Source organism: Phoxinus phoxinus (genome assembly GCF_949152265.1).
Source record: "Phoxinus phoxinus genome assembly, chromosome: 13".
Lineage (NCBI taxonomy): Eukaryota > Metazoa > Chordata > Actinopteri > Cypriniformes > Leuciscidae > Phoxinus > Phoxinus phoxinus.
In genome coordinates, this window is record NC_136888.1 from 33,799,607 (window position 1) to 33,822,865 (window position 23,259).

At 40.0% G+C, this 23,259-nt stretch overlaps 4 protein-coding genes across 4 annotated transcripts; all 4 read left to right on the forward strand.

The window, feature by feature from the left end:
* Positions 1-1,673: 1,673 nt before the first annotated feature.
* Positions 1,674-4,721, forward strand: LOC307009853 (zona pellucida sperm-binding protein 3-like). The gene is made up of 8 exons (XM_079634019.1): positions 1,674-2,330; positions 2,643-2,761; positions 2,839-2,942; positions 3,040-3,217; positions 3,359-3,476; positions 3,559-3,641; positions 3,718-3,809; positions 3,880-4,721. The coding sequence occupies exons 1-8, from the start codon at positions 1,785-1,787 to the stop codon at positions 3,945-3,947; spliced, it is 1,308 nt and encodes a 435-aa protein (XP_079490145.1). The 5' UTR covers positions 1,674-1,784; the 3' UTR covers positions 3,948-4,721.
* Positions 4,722-6,946: 2,225 nt separating this feature from the next.
* Positions 6,947-13,513, forward strand: LOC307009854 (zona pellucida sperm-binding protein 3-like). Its single transcript, XM_079634020.1, has 8 exons — positions 6,947-7,654; positions 7,963-8,081; positions 8,157-8,260; positions 8,365-8,542; positions 12,133-12,250; positions 12,333-12,415; positions 12,486-12,577; positions 12,648-13,513. The coding sequence occupies exons 1-8, from the start codon at positions 7,115-7,117 to the stop codon at positions 12,710-12,712; spliced, it is 1,299 nt and encodes a 432-aa protein (XP_079490146.1). The 5' UTR covers positions 6,947-7,114; the 3' UTR covers positions 12,713-13,513.
* Positions 13,514-14,864: 1,351 nt separating this feature from the next.
* On the forward strand, positions 14,865-17,886 carry LOC307009855 (zona pellucida sperm-binding protein 3-like). The gene is made up of 8 exons (XM_079634021.1): positions 14,865-15,586; positions 15,888-16,006; positions 16,086-16,189; positions 16,329-16,506; positions 16,647-16,764; positions 16,847-16,929; positions 16,997-17,088; positions 17,160-17,886. Exons 1-8 carry the CDS (start codon positions 15,008-15,010, stop codon positions 17,225-17,227), a joined length of 1,341 nt encoding a protein of 446 aa, XP_079490147.1. The 5' UTR covers positions 14,865-15,007; the 3' UTR covers positions 17,228-17,886.
* Positions 17,887-19,991: 2,105 nt separating this feature from the next.
* LOC307008992 (zona pellucida sperm-binding protein 3-like) lies at positions 19,992-23,039 on the forward strand. Its single transcript, XM_079632362.1, has 8 exons — positions 19,992-20,648; positions 20,961-21,079; positions 21,157-21,260; positions 21,358-21,535; positions 21,677-21,794; positions 21,877-21,959; positions 22,036-22,127; positions 22,198-23,039. Exons 1-8 carry the CDS (start codon positions 20,103-20,105, stop codon positions 22,263-22,265), a joined length of 1,308 nt encoding a protein of 435 aa, XP_079488488.1. The 5' UTR covers positions 19,992-20,102; the 3' UTR covers positions 22,266-23,039.
* The last annotated feature ends 220 nt before the right edge of the window (positions 23,040-23,259 follow it).

Here is a 23,259-nt window from a genome sequence, read left to right on the forward strand (position 1 = left end):
GCAAATTTTCTGTGTCTTCCTTTTTGAATCAGGCTTGTTAAATTCATCAGTTCAGTTAAAGGAGTTATTGGCTAATGATCTAAGTGTAGGTTATGTATACACAACAATGTACTAAAAATGGAAAGATTTTCTATTTTGAAAAGTTTCGCTTACAAACAACATTGTCTAAACAATCCCCGTTCACATGGATCCGTGAAAATGACTAAAAACACTGCATTCTGCTGCCAGGCCAGTAGTTGGCAATGACACTTTGTAAAGAAGCACTATGCTCCTATAGACTGAACACGTAATACGCATGCGCATAACTTCACAGTTTTAACATATTTGAGTTTTTGTTGTTTACACAAAGAAAGTAATGGTATCTTTTTCAAAAACTTGCACTTTGAAACCCGTTTTTAAATGTTTGTGTTTTTAGCCCTCCAAAACTCTGTGGTTATGTAAATAAATGGCCAAAATGCATAAAACGTTGTCTGTTTTTAGTTGAAAATAGTGTCATGTAAATGTCCACTCAATGGCTGCATCCGAAATCACATATTCTGAGTAGGTACTTATTTTGAATTAGTAATTACTAAACAACTTCTAAAAAGTATGTGCTGTGTAGTATGAATGAAATCCATATATACTACATCCACGATGTTGTCATGTGTCATGTGACCTTCCAGCATCAGTTGTTGCTTCACTGCCATTCACAAATCCTCTCCTGGTGCCTCATGGGATAGTAAAGTGTCCATCGTATGCACACTTCAGAATCTCGCTGGAAGTAGTAGATCATCCAGGTACTTTTTGCCTACTCTTTTATCAGTACTGCAAATTCGAACACACTTCTTTTGTCAAATATTGTTTTTCCCCAACTATATAGAAGGGAAGTATGCGATTTCGGATACAACCCTTTTATTAAATAAGAGAGACTGACCCTGCGTCTCAATCTCCATACTATTTATCCTAAACAGTATGAGAGATTAAAATAACTGTGTCCCAAAGCATAGTATGTTGAAAAGAGTATGCCAGAAGTCTCCGGATGGTCTACTATTTCTGGTCGATTTTCTATGTGTGGATCCGTGCTCACTATAATGGCTAATATTGCCCACAACCCATTGCGCTTTGGAGGAGGATTCAGTTCAGAAATACAAACACGATTTAAAAGTGTTGAGAAAACTACAAAACATGGCGGACATGCACGACCGATGGTTAAGTAGAGAGGTTTAGATAAAGGGGTTTGGGTGACCAATAATCAACATTTAAACTGATTAAAATAGTTATGTAATGTTATCCGTGTTATATTTCATCTGCAACAACAATGTAAACTTTTATAAAGATCTGTTAGGCCATTAACTTTTAAATGCATCATTGTGCATCAATATGAGGAGAGTCTCTGCATGAAAGACCCGGGACTGGCAGATCAACGTGCTTCTGCATTTCAGTTTAGGTGACAGGACACATATAACTAAGCGACAGAAAGCAACCATTAAAGACGCTATTTTTTGATGTGATAGTATGTTCCAAAGCTTGTCTACACTTCTGTTACACACTCAAAAGTATGTACTTTTTCTTCACAAAAACAGTACATACTTTTAGGTCATAGTATAAGTAGGCAAATTGAGACACAGCAAGACAAAATGTGAAGAGCGTGGGTCCCCAAAATGCATAAACTCTACAGGTCCAGAGGACAATCAAAGGTAATCAATTAAGGTAAAAGGGGTGGAGCCAACTTAGTTCAAAGCTGTACAAAATAGCAAAGCCAAGCACTGGTGTATGTTGAGGTGTTTGAGTCACTGTTTTTTAGTATGGGATTCCTGAAAGGTGTGTTAGTGTTGGTTTTGGTAGTTGCATTTGATCTGCCTGATGTCTGGGGAAGTTTGAGGTACAGTCCTAGTCCAAGAAGCATGGGGCCTAAATCAGATCCAGCTTCCAGAAGTCCTGGCCTTTCTCCTCTAGGCCTCTGGAACCCTTTGCAAGTGGCTTCTCAGTTTCAGAGTCCTTTGGGTCCTGACTTCAAAAGCCTTGCACAGGAGCCTTTTGGCCTTCAGGAGAAGCAGCTGTTGCAGGGTCCATTGAAGCCTTTGGATTGGAGGTATCCCATTGTTCCCGAGGTGCAGAGCGAGTTGGCGGTGGACTTCCAGTTGAGGCAACCCGTGACTCCCAGCAGCGTAGCGGTTCAATGTGGCGAGAACCGGGTTCTCGTAGAGGTCCAGCAGGACTTTTTCAGCAATGGTCAGTTGATCCAGCCAACTGGCCTGTCTTTAGGTGGATGTCCTGTTGTTGGTCAGGATCCTGGGTCAAGAGTGCTCATCTTTGAGTATGAATTACAGGACTGTAACAGTGTGCTGATGGTAAGAGCTCATAAATCTTAATGGGTTATATTGGTTTGGCGGAGGATAGTCCAAATCTTTCAAGGAAAGTCAGTTTACTTGGTTGTCAAAATGCTATGCCATGGCAGCTAGGACCATTTATTTTAATGTGGAAATCCTGAATTTACTACTTGCCTTTAAATAACCCTGCAAACCAACAACATTTTGATGCTTTTATTTAGGAGTTATTCCACTATTGCACCGAGCACGTTCCCATTCATATCAACTGAGGGCACTGTCTTGGTATGTGAAGTCTGTGGGATGACCCTCTTGGTAACCACAATCTTTTTACAGATGAATGAGGAGGAGGTTGTCTACACCTTTTCTCTTACCTACACTCCTGAGGCGCTTGCAGGTACTCTGATTACCCGGGCCGATGGTGCAATTGTTGGTGTTCAATGCCATTATCAAAGGTAAGTGCTCTCTGACTTTCTGCTCTGCTGCCTGTGCAACTGGGAGACCATTTAATGGGTATTTTCATGAACCGCAGGCTTCAGAATGTAAGCAGTGATGCCTTGAGGCCAACATGGGTCCCTTATGCCTCATCAGAGGCTGGTCAAGAAGTCTTGCTGTTCTCCCTGAAGATCATGATGGGTTGGTACAGGTTTTGTTCTTTCTATAAAATAAATCTTTACCCTTGCTATTGTGGCTGTGCCAAAAGTCTATATAGATGTAATTTTTCTTTTTGTAGATGATTGGTCCTATCAGAGGCCTTCATACTCCTATTTCCTGGGTGGCGTTATTAACATCGAGGCATCTGTGATGCAGTACAATCATGTGCCTCTGCGTGTGTTTGTGGACCGCTGTGTGGCCACTCAAGTACCTGATGTGAACTCCCTTCCAAGATATTCCTTCATTGAGAATCATGGGTAAGGTCATGGCCATTGATTGTGACAACAGTGGTTTAAAAAAGCAACTTAATCCTGTACAGAGTCATGGTTAAGGTCTAGTTGCTTGATGGTCTACAGTTGACATTCATGAGTTGCTCTTTGTGATTGCTTTGTCGTCAGGTGTTTTGTGGATGCCAAAACTACAGCTTCCAGCTCCCGCTTCATGCCTCGGTCCCAGGTTGACAAGATCCAGTTCCAGCTGGAGGCGTTTATGTTCCAGGAGGGCAGCAGTCCTTCTGTATGTATTACGAATATCATGAGTTAATTCGATTTCTCTTACAATCTGCTTTGGTTTTGTGACTTGTCTGTCATCCTTGCAGATCTACATAACCTGTATTCTGAAGGCAACTATTGCTTCTGCACCCAGTGATGCTCAGCGCAAGTCCTGTTCCTTTGCCAATGGGTATGTTGGGTTTATTTTATTTTTTTTAAGTGGACTTTGCTCGTATTGGAGGTTCCATGTCTTTGTCTTTTTGCAGGTGGTTTGCTGCTGATGGGAATGACCAAGTTTGTGGTTGCTGTGACTCAACATGTGGTCCTGATGGTGAATTTGATGCTTCTCCCTATGGAGGTTGGTAGCGTTTGCTCTTTCTAAGGTTGCTTTGTTTTCAAGTGCTCTAACTTGGCTCTCTTCTTTCTAGGCATTCAGTGGGAAGGCAAGGCCTCACTTGGTCCTGTAATGGTTCAAGGCCAAAAGAGAGCTTCTTAATAAACCTGACAAACCAATCATTGCTTGTTTCTGACTTGTCATTTTGCTTCATGTCTGGTATAAAATATTTTAAATTGGGCAAAAAGTGCCTCATTCTGCTGATGTGGTGAAAGTGATGGTCCTACTGTACCGTTTCAAGTCCCATATATCATCCAACCATAGGGTCCCAGAAGTTTAGAACCTTCTCCATAGGTAATCTTAAATTGAGCATTTTCAATAAGCTCCAAGGTTAATTGGTATATGCTTTTGAAGCCATCAGTTTACATTACATGTTTAGTTTAACAGCAGAAATCCTAATGTCAAACATACATGATGCTCTTAAGAATTTGAGTAGCAAATAATTCTAAAACCCCTATGCAGGGAACACCTTGTCCCGTAAGCATTGCTGTTGTAATGGATTTTTTGTTCTCCCTATTGTATTACTGTGCTCAAAGTTTGTATATGAATTTTGTGATGCTTAATACTTATAATAAACTTTATCTGAAGTTTGATCACTAAGCCCTCGTGGTAATAAAAAAAACTAAACACCCTGTCCCCTCTTTCTGGGATCTGTATTTGACTATTGAATCTATCATTTCTTCTTGGGTTCTTTATAGATTACAGTAAGTTTCCGTCATGCACAAGTTTGTGAAATTGTGAATGTTGATTAAACTTTAGTCTTCCAGTGTTCCCATTTGCTAATGCAGTGGTTTTCAGTCCTAAGCTGTATCATAAAGTACTTCCCTATTATGTTGTATGCAGTAATACAATATGCCAAAATATTGTCTGAATTTGTAGTTTTTGAAAAAAAAAGTAGGTGTAAAGTCCACGAATGACCTATTACTTCTCTGAAATTTCTGAAGTGTGCATTCAATGGACACTTCACTCTCCCATTAGGCCATTGGAGAGGATTTATGAATACCAGTAAAGTGACGCAATTGGTGCTGGTAGGTCACAAGACAATAACATGGAAAATGTAGTATGTCTGAATTTCATACTATATAGAGAGGATAATTTTCTTGAATGGTCGTAAAGTAAATTTATATGTAGTTCCTACTCGGACACTACGTGATTTCGGACGCTGTTACAAACAAACATTGTCAAAACAGTCCCCGCTCACATGGATCCGTGACAATGATTAAAAACACTGCATTCTGCTGCCAGGCCAGTAGTTGGCAATGACACTTTGTAAAGAAGCACTACGCTCCTATAGACTGAACACGTAATACACATGCGCATAACTTCACAGTTTTAACATATTTGAGTTTTTGTTGTTTACACAAAGAAAATAATGGTATCGTTTTCAAAAAATTGCACTTTGAAACCAGTTTTTATATGTTTGTGATTTTAGGTCTCCAAAACTCTGTATTTATGTAAATAAATGGCCAAAATGCATAAAACGTTGTCTCTTTTTGGTTGAAAATGGTGTCATGTAAATGTCCGCTCAATGGTTACATCCGAAATCACATACTCTATTGAGTAGGTACTAATTTTGAATTAGTAATTACTTCACGACCTCTTAAAAGTATGTTCTGTGTAGTATGAATGAAATCCATACATGTACAGTATATACTATATCCACGATGTTGTCATGTGTCATGTGACCTTCCAGCATCAGTTGTCGCTTCACTGCCATTCACAAATCCTCTCCTGGTGCCTCATGGGATAGTAAAGTGTCCATCGTATGCACACTTCAGAATCTCGCTGGAAGTAGTAGATCATCCAGGTACTTTTTGCCTACTCTTTTATCAGTACTGCAAATTCTAACATACTTCTTTCGCCAACTATATAGTAGAGAAGTATGCGATTTCGGATACAACCCTTTTATCAAATAAGAGAGACTGACCCTGCATCTCAATGTCCATACTATTTATCATAAACAGTATGAGAGATTAAAATAACTGTCTCCCAAAGCATAGTATGTTGAAAAGAGTATGCCAGAAGTCTCCGGATGGTCTACTATTTCTGGTTGATTTTCTATGTGTGGATCCGTGCTCACTATAACGGCTAATATTGCCCACAACCCATTGCGCTTTGGAGGAGGATTCCGTTCAGAAATACAAACACGATTTAAAAGTGTTGAGAAAACTACAAAACATGGCGGATGTGCACGACCGATGGTTAAGTAGAGAGGTTTAGATAAAGGGGTTTGGGTGACCAATAATCAACATTTAAACTGATTAAAATAGTTATGTAATGTTATCCGTGTTATATTTCATCTGCAACAACAATGTAAACTTTTATAAAGATCTGTTAGGCCATTAACTTTTAAATGCATCATTGTGCATCAATATGAGGAGAGTCTCTGCATGAAAGACCCGGGACTGGCAGATCAACGTGCTTCTGCATTTCTCTCCGATACAGTAGGAAACTAAACTAAATGTGGAGGATTTTATCTTTGACAAGATAAATTACAGGTCAGTGTACGTGACAGGACACGTGTAACTAAGCGACAGAGAGCAACCGTTAAAGACGCTATTTTATGATGTGATAGTATGTTCCAAAGCTTGTCTACACTTCTGTTACACACTCATAAGTATGTACTTTTTCTTCACAAAAACAGTACATTATTTTAAGTCATAGGCCCCGTTTACACGATGGGAAAACGCAGATATTTATCTGCGTTTTGGCCTGTCATTTACACGAAAACGCCGTTTTTATCCCAGAAAACGATTATTTCTAAAAACTCCGGCCAAAGTGGAGATTTCTGCAAACGCCGGTTATATGTTGTCGTGTCAACTGGGAGAAACCATAGACAGTATGGGAGAAACGGGGTTTTAGGTTCTCTCTTGTCGATTCTGAGGATTCTGATTGGCTTGCATGGCTTTATCCTTCTCCCTACACTGCCGCCCATAGGTTTGGCATAGTTATGATGGCGCTCGATGGCGTATTTATGCGGGTTGTGTGCACGATGTTATTATTGAAAACGGAGGGGGGGAAATATTCGTTTCTCTAAATACCCGGCTATGTGTAAATGTGGCCATAGTATAAGTAGGCGAAATGAGACGCAGCAAGACAAAATGTGAAGAGCGTGGGTCCCCAAGATGCATAAACTCTACAGGTCCAGAGGAGAATCAAGGATAATCAATTAAGGTAAAAGGGGTGGAGCCAACTTAGTTCAAAGCTGTACAAAATAGCAAAGCCAAGCACTGGTGTATGTTGAGGTGTTTGAGTCAAAGTTTTTTAGGATGGGATTCCTAAAAGGTGTGTTAGTGTTGGTTTTGGTAGTTGCATTTGATCTGCCTGATGTCTTGGGAAGTTTGAGGTACAATCAAAGTCCAAGAAGTATGGGGCCAAAATCAGATCCAACTTCCAGAAGTCCTGGCCTTTCTCCTCTAGGCCTCTGGAACCCTTTGCAAGTGGCTTCTCAGTTTCAGAGTCCTTTGGGTCCCGAAAGCCTTGCACAGGAGCCTTTTGGCCTTCAGGAGAAGCAGCTGTTGCAGGGTCCAGTGAAGCCTTTGGATTGGAGGTATCCCATCGTTCCCGAGGTGCAGAGCGAGTTGGCGGTGGACTTCCAGTTGAGGCAACCCGTGACTCCCAGCAGTGTAGCGGTTCAATGCGGCGAGAACCGGGTTCTCGTAGAGGTCCAGCAGGACTTTTTCAGCAATGGCCAGTTGATCCAGCCAACTGGCCTGTCTTTAGGTGGATGTCCTGTTGTTGGTCAGGATCCTGGGTCAAGAGTGCTCATCTTTGAGTATGAATTACAGGACTGCAACAGTGTGCTGATGGTAAGAACTCATACATCTTAATGGGTTATTTTGTTGTGGCAGAGGATAGTCCAAATCTTTCAAGAAAACTGTTTACTTGGTTGTCAAAATGCTATGCGATGGCAGCTGGCCATTTATTTGAATGTGGAAATCCTGAATTAACTACTTGCCTTTAAATAACCCTGCAAACCAACAACATTTTGATGCTTTTATTTAGGAGGTATTCCACTATTTCACCGAGCATGTTCCCATTCATATCAACTGAGGGCACTGTCTTGGTATGTGAAGTCTGTGGGATGACCCTCTTGGTAACCACAATCTTTTTACAGATGAATGAGGAGGAGCTTGTCTACACCTTCTCTCTTACCTACACTCCTGAGGCGCTTGCAGGTACTCCGATTACCCGGGCCGATGGTGCAGTTGTTGGTGTTCAATGCCATTATCAAAGGTAAGTGCTCTGACTTTCTGCTCTGCTGCCTGTGCAACTGGGAGACCATTTAATGGGTATTTTCATGAACCGCAGGCTTCAAAATGTAAGCAGTGATGCCTTGAGGCCAACATGGCTCCCTTATGCCTCATCAGAGGCTGGTCAAGAAGTCTTGCTGTTCTCCCTGAAAATCATGATGGGTTGGTACAGGTTTTTTTCTTTATATAAATTAAATCTTTACCCTTACTATTGTGGCTGTGCCTAAAATCTATATAAATATGTAATTTTTTTTAACTTTTTGTAGACGATTGGTCCTATCAGAGGCCTTCATACTCCTATTTCCTGGGTGGCGTTATTAACATCGAGGCATCTGTGATGCAGTACAATCATGTGCCTCTGCGTGTGTTTGTGGACCGCTGTGTGGCCACTCAAGTACCTGATGTGAACTCCCTTCCAAGATATTCCTTCATTGAGAATCATGGGTAAGGTCATGGCCATTGATTGTGACGACAGTGGTTTAAAAAAGCAACTTAATCCTGTACAGAGTCATGGTTAAGGTCTAGTTGCTTGATGGTCTACAGTTTACATTCATTTCAATTTCAATTTCAAGTTTATTTGTATAGCGCTTTTCACAATGCATATTGTTTCAAAGCAGCTTTACAGAAAATGCATTTCAAAAATATACACACAAAATACAGTTAGTTAACCATAAAATTTTGGGCATAACATATCGCCGGCGTTGAGTCGTCTCTTCACAGGCGTCGAGTCGTCTCATCACAGGCGTTGGGGCATCTGAAGTCTCCATGAGAGGCTGGATACATAACTGGAGCTGACGAACTCTATTTGAGTTATAGGGACAGGCGTCCCGAGATAACAACAAAGGCAGATGGGAAATAATTAGCGTAGCTGCTGTTCATAATATGAATGCATTTGATCTGATTTAACTGTAGTATAAAAGATATGAGATGCATTATGTGAATGCTTGGCTAAAGAGATGCGTCTTTAATCTAGTTTTAAACTGGGAGAGCGAGTCTGAGCCTCGGACAGTATCAGGAAGGCTATTCCAGAGTTTAGGAGCTAGATGTGAAAACGCCCTCCCTCCTTTAGTGGACTTAGTTATCCTAGGTACGACCAGAAGCCTCGAATTTAGCGATCTTAAAGAGCGCGATGGATTATATGGCGATAGAAGATCTCTTAAATACACAGGAGCTAAACCATTTAGGGCTTTATAGGTCAGTAACAATACTTTGTAGTTGATACGGAACTTAATAGGTAACCAGTGTAGAGATGATAAAATTGGTGTTATATGATCATATTTTCTTGACCTAGTAAGAACTCTAGCGGCTGCATTTTGGACTAACTGTAGCTTGTTTACGGAGGATGCAGGACCACCAGCTAATAAAGCATTACAGTAATCTAGTCTCGAGGTCATGAATGCATGAACTAACTTTTCTGCATCAGAAACTGATAGCATATTACGTAGCTTAGCAATGTTTCTAAGGTGGAAAAAGGCTGTTCTTGTGACATTTGAAATATGATTTTCAAAAGACAAGTTGCGGTCCAGTATAACACCCAGATCTTTTACTGTAGAGGATAAAGTAACAGGACGTCCATCTAGATTAAGGTTGTATTGTAAGAGGTTTTGTGGGCAGTTTTTTGGACCAATCAGTAATACCTCCGTTTTATCTGAATTTAATAGAAGAAAATTACACGTCATCCAATATTTTATATCTTTAACACACTCTGTCATTTCAGATAATTTAGTGTTATCATCTGGTCGTGATGAAATATATAATTGAGTGTCATCAGCATAACAGTGGAAACTTATTCCATGTTTTCTTATAATATTACCAAGTGGCAGCATATAAATTGAGAATAGCAGAGGGCCTAATACAGATCCCTGCGGCACTCCATAATTTACTGATGTTATCTTTGATTTTTCCCCATTTAAATGAACAAAATGGTAACGGTCTGATAGGTACGATCTAAACCAGCTTAATGCCTGTCCCTGAACACCAGTGTAATTTTGAAGTCGATCTAAGAGTATTTTATGATCTATAGTGTCAAACGCAGCACTAAGATCGAGTAAAACTAGTATTGAGATACAGCCTTGGTCAGAAGCTAAAAGTAAATAATTTGTAATTTTAACCAGCGCAGTTTCTGTGCTATGATGTGGCCTGAATCCTGACTGAAATTTTTCATAGATATCGTTTTCTTGCAAGAAAGAGCACAATTGAGCGGACAACTTTTTCTAGTGTTTTAGACATAAATGGAAGATTTGAAATGGGTCTGTAGTTTGCTAGGTTATTTGGATCTAATTGTGGTTTCTTAATAAGAGGTTTTATAACTGTCAACTTGAATGTTTTTGGAACATGTCCTAAAGATAGAGACGAGTTAATAATATTGAGAAGAGGCTCTTCCACTACAGGTAACACTTCTTTCAGTAGTTTACTGGGTATTGGATCTAATAAACATGTTGTTGGTTTAGATGCAGTAATAAGTTTATTTAGCTCTTCCTGTCCTATAGTTGTAAAGCGCTGTAGTTGTTCTTGAGGGGCGATAATTGAGGCTGAATCATAAGACGCTGTCAAAGATTGTACATTTACAATTGTGTTTCTGATGCTTTCTATTTTCTCAGTGAAGAAATTCATGAAATCATTACTATTAAGATGTAACGGAATATTTTGTTCAGGTGATGTCTGTTTATTTGTTAATCTAGCCACAGTGTTAAATAAAAACCTTGGATTGTTTTGGTTATTTTCTATTAGTTTGCGGAGATGCTCAGCCCTGGCTGCTTTTAGAGCCTTTTTATAACGTGACATACTGTCTTTCCACGCGATTCTAAAGACCTCTAAATTAGTTTGTTTCCATTTGCGCTCTAAGTTACGAGTTTCTCTCTTGATAACATGCGTAGCACTGTTGTACAATGGTGCTTTAGTTTTCTCTCTAACCTTTTTTAATCTAATTGGTGCAACAGTTTCTAATGTACTAGAGAAAATGTTGCTCATACTGCTAGTCATTTCCTCTAGCTCATCTGTTTGTTTGGGTTCACTGAGAAGCTGAGATAGATCAGGTAAGCTATTCAAGAATCTATCTATAGTAGTTGGAAGGATTGTTCTGCCTGGTCGATAACGCGGCGCAACATGACACATTTCAGCAGTACGTAGTATGCAAGTTACCATGTAATGATCAGTGACATCATCACTTTGCGGTATAATATCTATATCGGTTGGATCGGTTCCATATGATATAATTAAATCTAGAGTATGATTAAGACGATGAGTGGGACCACTAACGTTTTGCTTGACCCCAAAGGAGTTTAATAAATCTGTGAACGCAGCCCCTAACGCATCATTTGTGTTATCAACGTGTATGTTGAAATCTCCAACAATTATTGCCTTATCGACATTGACCAATAGATCTGAGAGAAAATCTGCAAACTCTTTTAGGAAATCAGCGTAAGGCCCTGGCGGTCTATATACAGTACCCAAGGCTAGAGATAATGGGGATTTCTTTCTTACATCTAAGAGCGTAACATTTAATACAAGTACTTCAAACAAATTAAACCTGTGACCTGTTTTCTGAGTAACATTAAGAATATCTCTGTAGATTATTGCAACACCGCCGCCACGACCAATCAGACGAGGCTCATGCTTATAACCGTATCCTGGTGGAGTGGACTCATTAAGACCGAAATAATCATTTGGTTTAAGCCAGGTTTCAGTAAGGCAGAGTACATCGAAGCTATTATCAGTGACCATTTCATTTACAATAACCGCCTTAGATGTAAGCGATCTAATGTTTAGAAGACCTAGCTTTAGAAATTGTTTTTGTTCACTAATATTGAGATTTTCTGGTTTAATCACAATTAGATTTTTCTTAGATCCTACAGTAGATTTATTGTTTGGCCTCACTAAACGAGGAATAGACACAGTTTCTATATAGTGTTCTACACTGGTACTTATATCAATTAATTTGGGACAGCAAAGAATGTGATTTGGACTTTGACTTACTAGTGAGTTGAGTTGACTTACTATTCATGAGTTGATCTTTGTGATTGCTTTGTCGTCAGGTGTTTTGTGGATGCCAAAACTACAGCTTCCAGCTCCCGCTTCATTCCTCGGTCTCAGGTTGACAAGATCCAGTTCCAGCTGGAGGCGTTTATGTTCCAGGAGGGCAGCAGTCCTTCTGTATGTATTACGAATATCATGAGTTAATTTGATTTCTCTTACAATCTGCTTTGGTTTTGTGACTTGTCTGTCATCCTTGCAGATCTACATAACCTGTATTCTGAAGGCAACTATTGCTTCTGCACCTAGTGACGCTCAGCGCAAGTCCTGTTCCTTTGCCAATGGGTATGTTGGTTTTATTTTTTTATGCTGACTTTGCTCATATTGGAGGTTTCATGTCTTTGTCTTTTTGCAGGTGGTTTGCTGCTGATGGGAATGATCAAGTTTGTGGTTGCTGTGACTCAAGATGTGGTCCTGATGGTGAATTTGATGCTTCTCCCTATGGAGGTTGGTAGCGTTTGCTCTTTCTAAGGTTGCTTTGTTTTCAAGTGCTCTAACTTGGCTCTCTTCTTTCTAGGCATTCAGTGGGAAGGCAAGGCCTCACTTGGTCCTTTAATGGTTCAAGGGCAAAAGAGAGCTTAATAAACCTGACAAACCAATCCTTGCTTGTTTCTGACGTGTTAATTTGCTTCATGTCTGGTATAAAATATTTTAAATTGGGCAAAAAGTGCCTCATTCTGCTGATGTGGTGAAAGTGATGGTCCTACTGTACCTTTTCAAGTCCCATATACCATCCAACCATAGGGTCCCAGTAGTTTAGAGCTTTCTCCATAGGTAATCTTAAATTGAGCATTTTCAATAAGCTCCAAGGTTAATTGGTATATGCTTTTGAAGCCATCAGTTTACATTACACGTTTAGTTTAACAGCAGAAATCCTAATGTCAAACATAGATGATGCTCTTAAGAATTTGAGTAGCAAATAATTCTAAAATCTCTATGCAGGGAACACCTTGTCCCATAAGCACTGCTGTTGTAATGGATTTTTTGTTCTCCCTATTGTATTACTGTGCTCTCAAAGTTTGTATATGAATATTGTGATGCTTAATACTTATAATAAACTTTATCTGAAGTTTGATCACTAAGCCCTTGTGGTAATAAAAAAACTAAACACCCCATCCCCTCTCTCTGGGATCTGTATTTATGAATATTGAATCTATCATTTCTTCTTGGGTTCTTTTTAGATTACAGTAAGTTTCCGTCATGCACAAGTTTGTAAAATTGTGAATGTTGATTAAAATTTAGTCTTCCAGTGTTCTCATTTGCTAATGCAGTGGTTTTCAGTCCTAAGCTGTGTCAGAAATCAAGTACTTCCCTATTATGTTGTAAATAAATGGCCAAAATGCATAAAACGTTGTCTCTTTTTAGTTGAAAATGGTGTCATGTAAATGTCCGCTCAATGGTTGCATCCGAAACCACATACTCTATTGAGTAGGTACTAAATTTGAATTAGTAATTAAACTAATGATCGTTGCGACAAGTGAATCAATCAAAACTAACTTTAGCTGGAAAATATCTTTATTCAAGAACCGCTATAAAGCCTAAACAATCTTTGTTACCTTAAATTATCAGTTTTTCACTGTAAAGCCGCTTTGAAACAATCTACATTGTTAAAAGCGCTATATAAATGACTTGACTTGACAACCTTTTAAAAGGATGTTCTGTGTAGTATGATTGTGTGCGTAGTATGAATGAAATCCACATATACTACATCCACGATGTTGTCATGTGCCGTGTGACCTTCCAGCATCAGTTGTTGCTTCACTGCCATTCACAAATCCTTTCCTGATGCCTCATGGGATAGTAAAGTGTCCATTGTATGCACACTTCAGAATCTCGCTGGAAGTAGTAGATCATCCAGGTACTTTTTGTCTCTTTTATCAGTACTGTAAATTCGAACATACTTCTTTCGCCAACTATATAGTAGGGAAGTATGCAATTTCGTATACAACCCTTTATCAAATAAGAGAGACTGACCCTGCATCTCAATGTCCATACTATTTATCCTAAACAGTAAGAGAGAATAAAATAACTGTGTCCCACAGCATAGTATGTTGAAAAGAGTATGCCAGAAGTCTCCGGATGACTATTTCTGATTGATTTTCTATGTGTGGATCCGTGCTCACTATAATGGCTAATATTGCCCACAACCTATTGCGTTTTGGAGGAGGATTCAGTTCAGAAATACAAACACGATTTAAAAGTGTTGAGAAAACTACAAAACATGACGGATGTGCACGACCGATGGTTAAGCAGAGAGGTTTAGATAAAGGGATTTGGGTGACCAATAATCAACATTTAAACTGATTAAAATAGTTATGTAATGTTATCCGTGTTATATTTAATCTGCAACAACAATGTAAACTTTTATTAAGATCTGTTAGGCCATTAACTTTTAAATGCATCATTGTGCATCAATATGAGGAGAGTCTCTGCATGAAAGACCCGGGACTGGCAGATCAACGTGCTTCTGCATTTCTCTCCGATACAGTAGGAAACTAAACTAAATTTGGAGGATTTTATCTTTGACAAGATAAATTACAGGTCAGTGTACGTGACAGGACACGTGTAACTAAGCGACAGAGAGCAACCATTAAAGACGCTATTTTATGATGTGATCGTATGTTCCAAAGCTTGTCTACACTTCTGTTACACACTCAAAAATATGTACTTTTTCTTCACAAAAACAGTACATACTTTTAGGTCATAGTATAAGTAGGCGAATTGAGACGCAGCAAGACAAAATGTGAAGAGCGTGGGTCCTCAAGATGCATAAACTCTACAGGTCCAGAGGAGAATCAAAGGTAATCAATTAAGGTAAAAGGGGTGGAGCCAACTTAGTTCAAAGCTGTACAAAATAGCAAAGCCAAGCATTGGTGTATGTTGAGGTGTTTGAGTCACAGTTTTTTTAGTATGGGATTCCTGAAAGGTGTGTTAGTGTTGGTTGTGGTAGTTGCATTTGATCTGCCTGATGTCTGGGGAAGTTTGAGGTACAGTCCTAGTCCAAGAAGCATGGGGCCTAAATCAGATCCAGCTTCCAGAAGTCCTGGCCTTTCTCCTCTAGGCCTCTGGAACCCTTTGCAAGTGGCTTCTCAGTTTCAGAGTCCTTTGGGTCCTGACTTCAAAAGCCTTGCGCAGGAGCCTTTTGGCCTTCAGGAGAAGCAGCTGTTGCAGGGTCCAGTGAAGCCTTTGGATTGGAGGTATCCCATTGTTCCCGAGGTGCAGAGCGAGTTGGCGGTGGACTTCCAGCTGAGGCAACCCGTGACTCCCAGCAGCGTAGCGGTTCAATGCGGCGAGAACCGGGTTCTCGTAGAGGTCCAGCAGGACTTTTTCAGCAATGGTCAGTTGATCCAGCCAACTGGCCTGTCTTTAGGTGGATGTCCTGTTGTTGGTCAGGATCCTGGGTCAAGAGTGCTCATCTTTGAGTATGAATTACAGGACTGCAACAGTGTGCTGATGGTAAGAACTCCTACATCTTAATGGGTTATTTTGGTGTGGCGGAGGATAGTCCAAATCTTTCAAGGAAATGTCGTCTACTTGGTTGTCAATTGCAATGCCATGGCAGCTGGCCATTTATTTGAATGTCGAAATCCTGAATTTACAACTTGCCTTTAAATAACCCTGCAAACCAACAGCATTTTGATGCTCTTATTTAGGAGTTATTGCACCGAGCACGTGCCCATTCATATCAACTGAGGGCACTGTCTTGGTATGTGAAGTCTGTGGGATGACCCTCTTGGTAACCACAATCTTTTTGCAGATGAATGAGGAAGAGCTTGTCTACACCTTCTCTCTTACCTACACTCCTGAGGCGCTTGCAGGTACTCCGATTACCCGGGCCGATGGTGCAATTGTTGGTGTTCAATGCCATTATCAAAGGTAAGCGATCTCTGTGACTTTCTGCTCTGCTGCCTGTGCAACTGGGAGACCATTTAATGGGTATTTTCATGAACCGCAGGCTTCAGAATGTTAGCAGTGATGCCTTGAGGCCAACATGGCTCCCTTATGCCTCATCAGAGGCTGGTCAAGAAGTCTTGCTGTTCTCCCTGAAGATCATGATGGGTTGGTACAGGTTTTTTCTTTCAATAAAAGATCTTTACCCTTGCTTTTGTGGCTGTGCTATATATATATATATATATATATATATATATATATATATATATATATATATATAAAAAATAAATAATCTCTTTTTTTGTAGACGATTGGTCCTATCAGAGGCCTTCATACTCCTATTTCCTGGGTGGCGTTATTAACATTGAGGCATCTGTGATGCAGTACAATCATGTGCCTCTGCGTGTGTTTGTGGACCGCTGTGTGGCCACTCAAGTACCTGATGTGAACTCCCTTCCAAGATATTCCTTCATTGAGAATCATGGGTAAGGTCATGGCCCTTGATCTGGTAGGACTGTTCAAGTTGCTTTTTGTAGCCACTTTGTCACAGACTCATGGGTAAGGTCTTGTTGCTTGGTTTTGTATTTGACATTCGAGTTACTCTTTCTGATTGCTTTGTCATCAGGTGTTTTGTGGATGCCAAAACTACAGCTTCCAGCTCCCGCTTCATGCCTCGGTCCCAGGTTGACAAGATCCAGTTCCAGCTGGAGGCGTTTATGTTCCAGGAGGGCAGCAGTCCTTCTGTATGTATTACGGATATCATGAGTTAATTTGATTTCTCTTACAATCTGCTTTGGTTGTGTGACTTGTCTGTCATCCTTGCAGATCTACATAACCTGTATTCTGAAGGCAACCATTGCTTCTGCACCCAGTGACGCTCAGCACAAGTCCTGTTCCTTTGCCAATGGGTATGTTGGGTTTATTTTTTAAGCTGACTTTGCTCATGTTGGAGGTTCCATGACTGTCTTTTTGCAGGTGGTTTGCTGCTGATGGTAATGACCAAGTTTGTGGTTGCTGTGACTCAACATGTGGTCCTGATGGTGAATTTGCTGCTTCTTCCTATGGAGGTTGGTAGGGTTTACTCTTTTCTAAGGTTGTTTTTTTATTCAAGTCTCTAACTTGGCTCTCTTCTTTCTAGGCATTCAGTGGGAAGGCAAGGCCTCACTTGGTCCTGTAATGGTTCAAGGGCAAAAGAGAGCTTCTTAATAAACCTGACAAACCAATCCTTGTTCCTGTTGTCATTTTGCTTCATGACCATTTTAACATATTTTAAATTGGGCAAAAAGTGCCTCATTCTGCTGATGTGGTGAAGTGATGGTCCTACTGTACCTTTTCAAGTCCCATACAACCATAGGGTTCCAGTAGTTTAAAACTTACTCCATAGGTAATCTTAAATTGAGCATTTTAAATGCAGCTACTATAAGCTCCAATGTTAATTGGTATATGCTTTTGAAGCCATCAGTTTACATTACATGTTTAGTTTAACAGCAGAATTGCTGATGAGAAAAACATCCATTATGCTCTGAAGAATTTTGCAAATAATTCTAAAACCTCTCTGCAGGGAACACCTTGTCCCATAAGCATTGCTGATGTAATGGACTTGTTCTCCAAATTGTATTACTGTGCTCAAAGTTTGTATATGAATATTATGATGCTTTACTTATAATAAACTTTATCTGATGTTTGATCTCTAAGCCCTTTTGGTTATACTAAACACCCTGGACCCTGCCCCCTCTCTCTGGGATCTGTATTTATGAATCTCTAGTCTATCATTTCAACTCGGGTTCTTTTTAGATTACAGTAAGGTTCTGTCGTGCACAAGCATGTTTGTAAAATTTTGAATGTAGATTAAAATTTAGTCGTATTGACTTTCCAGTGTTCTCATTTGCTAATGCAGTGGTTTTCAGTTCTGAGCTGTCAGAAATCAAGTACTTTACTTCTATGGAGTATAGAAATATGGTATGCCAAAATGTGTGAATACATAGTATTTGAAAAACAGTAGGTCACAAGTCCATGAATTACTTATTACTTCTGTGAAAATTCTGAAGTGTGCGTTCAATGGACACTTCACTCTCCCATGAGGCAAGGGGAGAGGATTTACGAATACCAGTAAAGCGACACAACTGTTGCTGGTAGGTCACAAGACAATAACATGGAAGATAGTCTGTCTGATTTTCATACTATAGAGGATCATTTTTTTTTATGGTCGCAAAGTAAATTTGAATGTAGTACCTATTCAGACAGTAGTGATTTCAGAAGCTGATTTTTGAGCGCTGGTCCTTGGGACTCACAAATCTGCAAATTTTCTGTGTCTTCCTTTTTGAATCAGGCTTGTTAAATTCATCAGTTCAGTTAAAGGAGTTATTGGCTAATGATCTAAGTGTAGGTTATGTATACACAACAATGTACTAAAAATGGAAAGATTTTCTATTTTGAAAAGTTTCGCTTACAAACAACATTGTCTAAACAATCCCCGTTCACATGGATCCGTGAAAATGACTAAAAACACTGCATTCTGCTGCCAGGCCAGTAGTTGGCAATGACACTTTGTAAAGAAGCACTATGCTCCTATAGACTGAACACGTAATACGCATGCGCATAACTTCACAGTTTTAACATATTTGAGTTTTTGTTGTTTACACAAAGAAAGTAATGGTATCTTTTTCAAAAACTTGCACTTTGAAACCCGTTTTTAAATGTTTGTGTTTTTAGCCCTCCAAAACTCTGTGGTTATGTAAATAAATGGCCAAAATGCATAAAACGTTGTCTGTTTTTAGTTGAAAATAGTGTCATGTAAATGTCCACTCAATGGCTGCATCCGAAATCACATATTCTGAGTAGGTACTTATTTTGAATTAGTAATTACTAAACAACTTCTAAAAAGTATGTGCTGTGTAGTATGAATGAAATCCATATATACTACATCCACGATGTTGTCATGTGTCATGTGACCTTCCAGCATCAGTTGTTGCTTCACTGCCATTCACAAATCCTCTCCTGGTGCCTCATGGGATAGTAAAGTGTCCATCGTATGCACACTTCAGAATCTCGCTGGAAGTAGTAGATCATCCAGGTACTTTTTGCCTACTCTTTTATCAGTACTGCAAATTCGAACACACTTCTTTTGTCAAATATTGTTTTTCCCCAACTATATAGAAGGGAAGTATGCGATTTCGGATACAACCCTTTTATTAAATAAGAGAGACTGACCCTGCGTCTCAATCTCCATACTATTTATCCTAAACAGTATGAGAGATTAAAATAACTGTGTCCCAAAGCATAGTATGTTGAAAAGAGTATGCCAGAAGTCTCCGGATGGTCTACTATTTCTGGTCGATTTTCTATGTGTGGATCCGTGCTCACTATAATGGCTAATATTGCCCACAACCCATTGCGCTTTGGAGGAGGATTCAGTTCAGAAATACAAACACGATTTAAAAGTGTTGAGAAAACTACAAAACATGGCGGACATGCACGACCGATGGTTAAGTAGAGAGGTTTAGATAAAGGGGTTTGGGTGACCAATAATCAACATTTAAACTGATTAAAATAGTTATGTAATGTTATCCGTGTTATATTTCATCTGCAACAACAATGTAAACTTTTATAAAGATCTGTTAGGCCATTAACTTTTAAATGCATCATTGTGCATCAATATGAGGAGAGTCTCTGCATGAAAGACCCGGGACTGGCAGATCAACGTGCTTCTGCATTTCAGTTTAGGTGACAGGACACATATAACTAAGCGACAGAAAGCAACCATTAAAGACGCTATTTTTTGATGTGATAGTATGTTCCAAAGCTTGTCTACACTTCTGTTACACACTCAAAAGTATGTACTTTTTCTTCACAAAAACAGTACATACTTTTAGGTCATAGTATAAGTAGGCAAATTGAGACACAGCAAGACAAAATGTGAAGAGCGTGGGTCCCCAAAATGCATAAACTCTACAGGTCCAGAGGACAATCAAAGGTAATCAATTAAGGTAAAAGGGGTGGAGCCAACTTAGTTCAAAGCTGTACAAAATAGCAAAGCCAAGCACTGGTGTATGTTGAGGTGTTTGAGTCACTGTTTTTTAGTATGGGATTCCTGAAAGGTGTGTTAGTGTTGGTTTTGGTAGTTGCATTTGATCTGCCTGATGTCTGGGGAAGTTTGAGGTACAGTCCTAGTCCAAGAAGCATGGGGCCTAAATCAGATCCAGCTTCCAGAAGTCCTGGCCTTTCTCCTCTAGGCCTCTGGAACCCTTTGCAAGTGGCTTCTCAGTTTCAGAGTCCTTTGGGTCCTGACTTCAAAAGCCTTGCACAGGAGCCTTTTGGCCTTCAGGAGAAGCAGCTGTTGCAGGGTCCATTGAAGCCTTTGGATTGGAGGTATCCCATTGTTCCCGAGGTGCAGAGCGAGTTGGCGGTGGACTTCCAGTTGAGGCAACCCGTGACTCCCAGCAGCGTAGCGGTTCAATGTGGCGAGAACCGGGTTCTCGTAGAGGTCCAGCAGGACTTTTTCAGCAATGGTCAGTTGATCCAGCCAACTGGCCTGTCTTTAGGTGGATGTCCTGTTGTTGGTCAGGATCCTGGGTCAAGAGTGCTCATCTTTGAGTATGAATTACAGGACTGTAACAGTGTGCTGATGGTAAGAGCTCATAAATCTTAATGGGTTATATTGGTTTGGCGGAGGATAGTCCAAATCTTTCAAGGAAAGTCAGTTTACTTGGTTGTCAAAATGCTATGCCATGGCAGCTAGGACCATTTATTTTAATGTGGAAATCCTGAATTTACTACTTGCCTTTAAATAACCCTGCAAACCAACAACATTTTGATGCTTTTATTTAGGAGTTATTCCACTATTGCACCGAGCACGTTCCCATTCATATCAACTGAGGGCACTGTCTTGGTATGTGAAGTCTGTGGGATGACCCTCTTGGTAACCACAATCTTTTTACAGATGAATGAGGAGGAGGTTGTCTACACCTTTTCTCTTACCTACACTCCTGAGGCGCTTGCAGGTACTCTGATTACCCGGGCCGATGGTGCAATTGTTGGTGTTCAATGCCATTATCAAAGGTAAGTGCTCTCTGACTTTCTGCTCTGCTGCCTGTGCAACTGGGAGACCATTTAATGGGTATTTTCATGAACCGCAGGCTTCAGAATGTAAGCAGTGATGCCTTGAGGCCAACATGGGTCCCTTATGCCTCATCAGAGGCTGGTCAAGAAGTCTTGCTGTTCTCCCTGAAGATCATGATGGGTTGGTACAGGTTTTGTTCTTTCTATAAAATAAATCTTTACCCTTGCTATTGTGGCTGTGCCAAAAGTCTATATAGATGTAATTTTTCTTTTTGTAGATGATTGGTCCTATCAGAGGCCTTCATACTCCTATTTCCTGGGTGGCGTTATTAACATCGAGGCATCTGTGATGCAGTACAATCATGTGCCTCTGCGTGTGTTTGTGGACCGCTGTGTGGCCACTCAAGTACCTGATGTGAACTCCCTTCCAAGATATTCCTTCATTGAGAATCATGGGTAAGGTCATGGCCATTGATTGTGACAACAGTGGTTTAAAAAAGCAACTTAATCCTGTACAGAGTCATGGTTAAGGTCTAGTTGCTTGATGGTCTACAGTTGACATTCATGAGTTGCTCTTTGTGATTGCTTTGTCGTCAGGTGTTTTGTGGATGCCAAAACTACAGCTTCCAGCTCCCGCTTCATGCCTCGGTCCCAGGTTGACAAGATCCAGTTCCAGCTGGAGGCGTTTATGTTCCAGGAGGGCAGCAGTCCTTCTGTATGTATTACGAATATCATGAGTTAATTCGATTTCTCTTACAATCTGCTTTGGTTTTGTGACTTGTCTGTCATCCTTGCAGATCTACATAACCTGTATTCTGAAGGCAACTATTGCTTCTGCACCCAGTGATGCTCAGCGCAAGTCCTGTTCCTTTGCCAATGGGTATGTTGGGTTTATTTTATTTTTTTTAAGTGGACTTTGCTCGTATTGGAGGTTCCATGTCTTTGTCTTTTTGCAGGTGGTTTGCTGCTGATGGGAATGACCAAGTTTGTGGTTGCTGTGACTCAACATGTGGTCCTGATGGTGAATTTGATGCTTCTCCCTATGGAGGTTGGTAGCGTTTGCTCTTTCTAAGGTTGCTTTGTTTTCAAGTGCTCTAACTTGGCTCTCTTCTTTCTAGGCATTCAGTGGGAAGGCAAGGCCTCACTTGGTCCTGTAATGGTTCAAGGCCAAAAGAGAGCTTCTTAATAAACCTGACAAACCAATCATTGCTTGTTTCTGACTTGTCATTTTGCTTCATGTCTGGTATAAAATATTTTAAATTGGGCAAAAAGTGCCTCATTCTGCTGATGTGGTGAAAGTGATGGTCCTACTGTACCGTTTCAAGTCCCATATATCATCCAACCATAGGGTCCCAGAAGTTTAGAACCTTCTCCATAGGTAATCTTAAATTGAGCATTTTCAATAAGCTCCAAGGTTAATTGGTATATGCTTTTGAAGCCATCAGTTTACATTACATGTTTAGTTTAACAGCAGAAATCCTAATGTCAAACATACATGATGCTCTTAAGAATTTGAGTAGCAAATAATTCTAAAACCCCTATGCAGGGAACACCTTGTCCCGTAAGCATTGCTGTTGTAATGGATTTTTTGTTCTCCCTATTGTATTACTGTGCTCAAAGTTTGTATATGAATTTTGTGATGCTTAATACTTATAATAAACTTTATCTGAAGTTTGATCACTAAGCCCTCGTGGTAATAAAAAAAACTAAACACCCTGTCCCCTCTTTCTGGGATCTGTATTTGACTATTGAATCTATCATTTCTTCTTGGGTTCTTTATAGATTACAGTAAGTTTCCGTCATGCACAAGTTTGTGAAATTGTGAATGTTGATTAAACTTTAGTCTTCCAGTGTTCCCATTTGCTAATGCAGTGGTTTTCAGTCCTAAGCTGTATCATAAAGTACTTCCCTATTATGTTGTATGCAGTAATACAATATGCCAAAATATTGTCTGAATTTGTAGTTTTTGAAAAAAAAAGTAGGTGTAAAGTCCACGAATGACCTATTACTTCTCTGAAATTTCTGAAGTGTGCATTCAATGGACACTTCACTCTCCCATTAGGCCATTGGAGAGGATTTATGAATACCAGTAAAGTGACGCAATTGGTGCTGGTAGGTCACAAGACAATAACATGGAAAATGTAGTATGTCTGAATTTCATACTATATAGAGAGGATAAT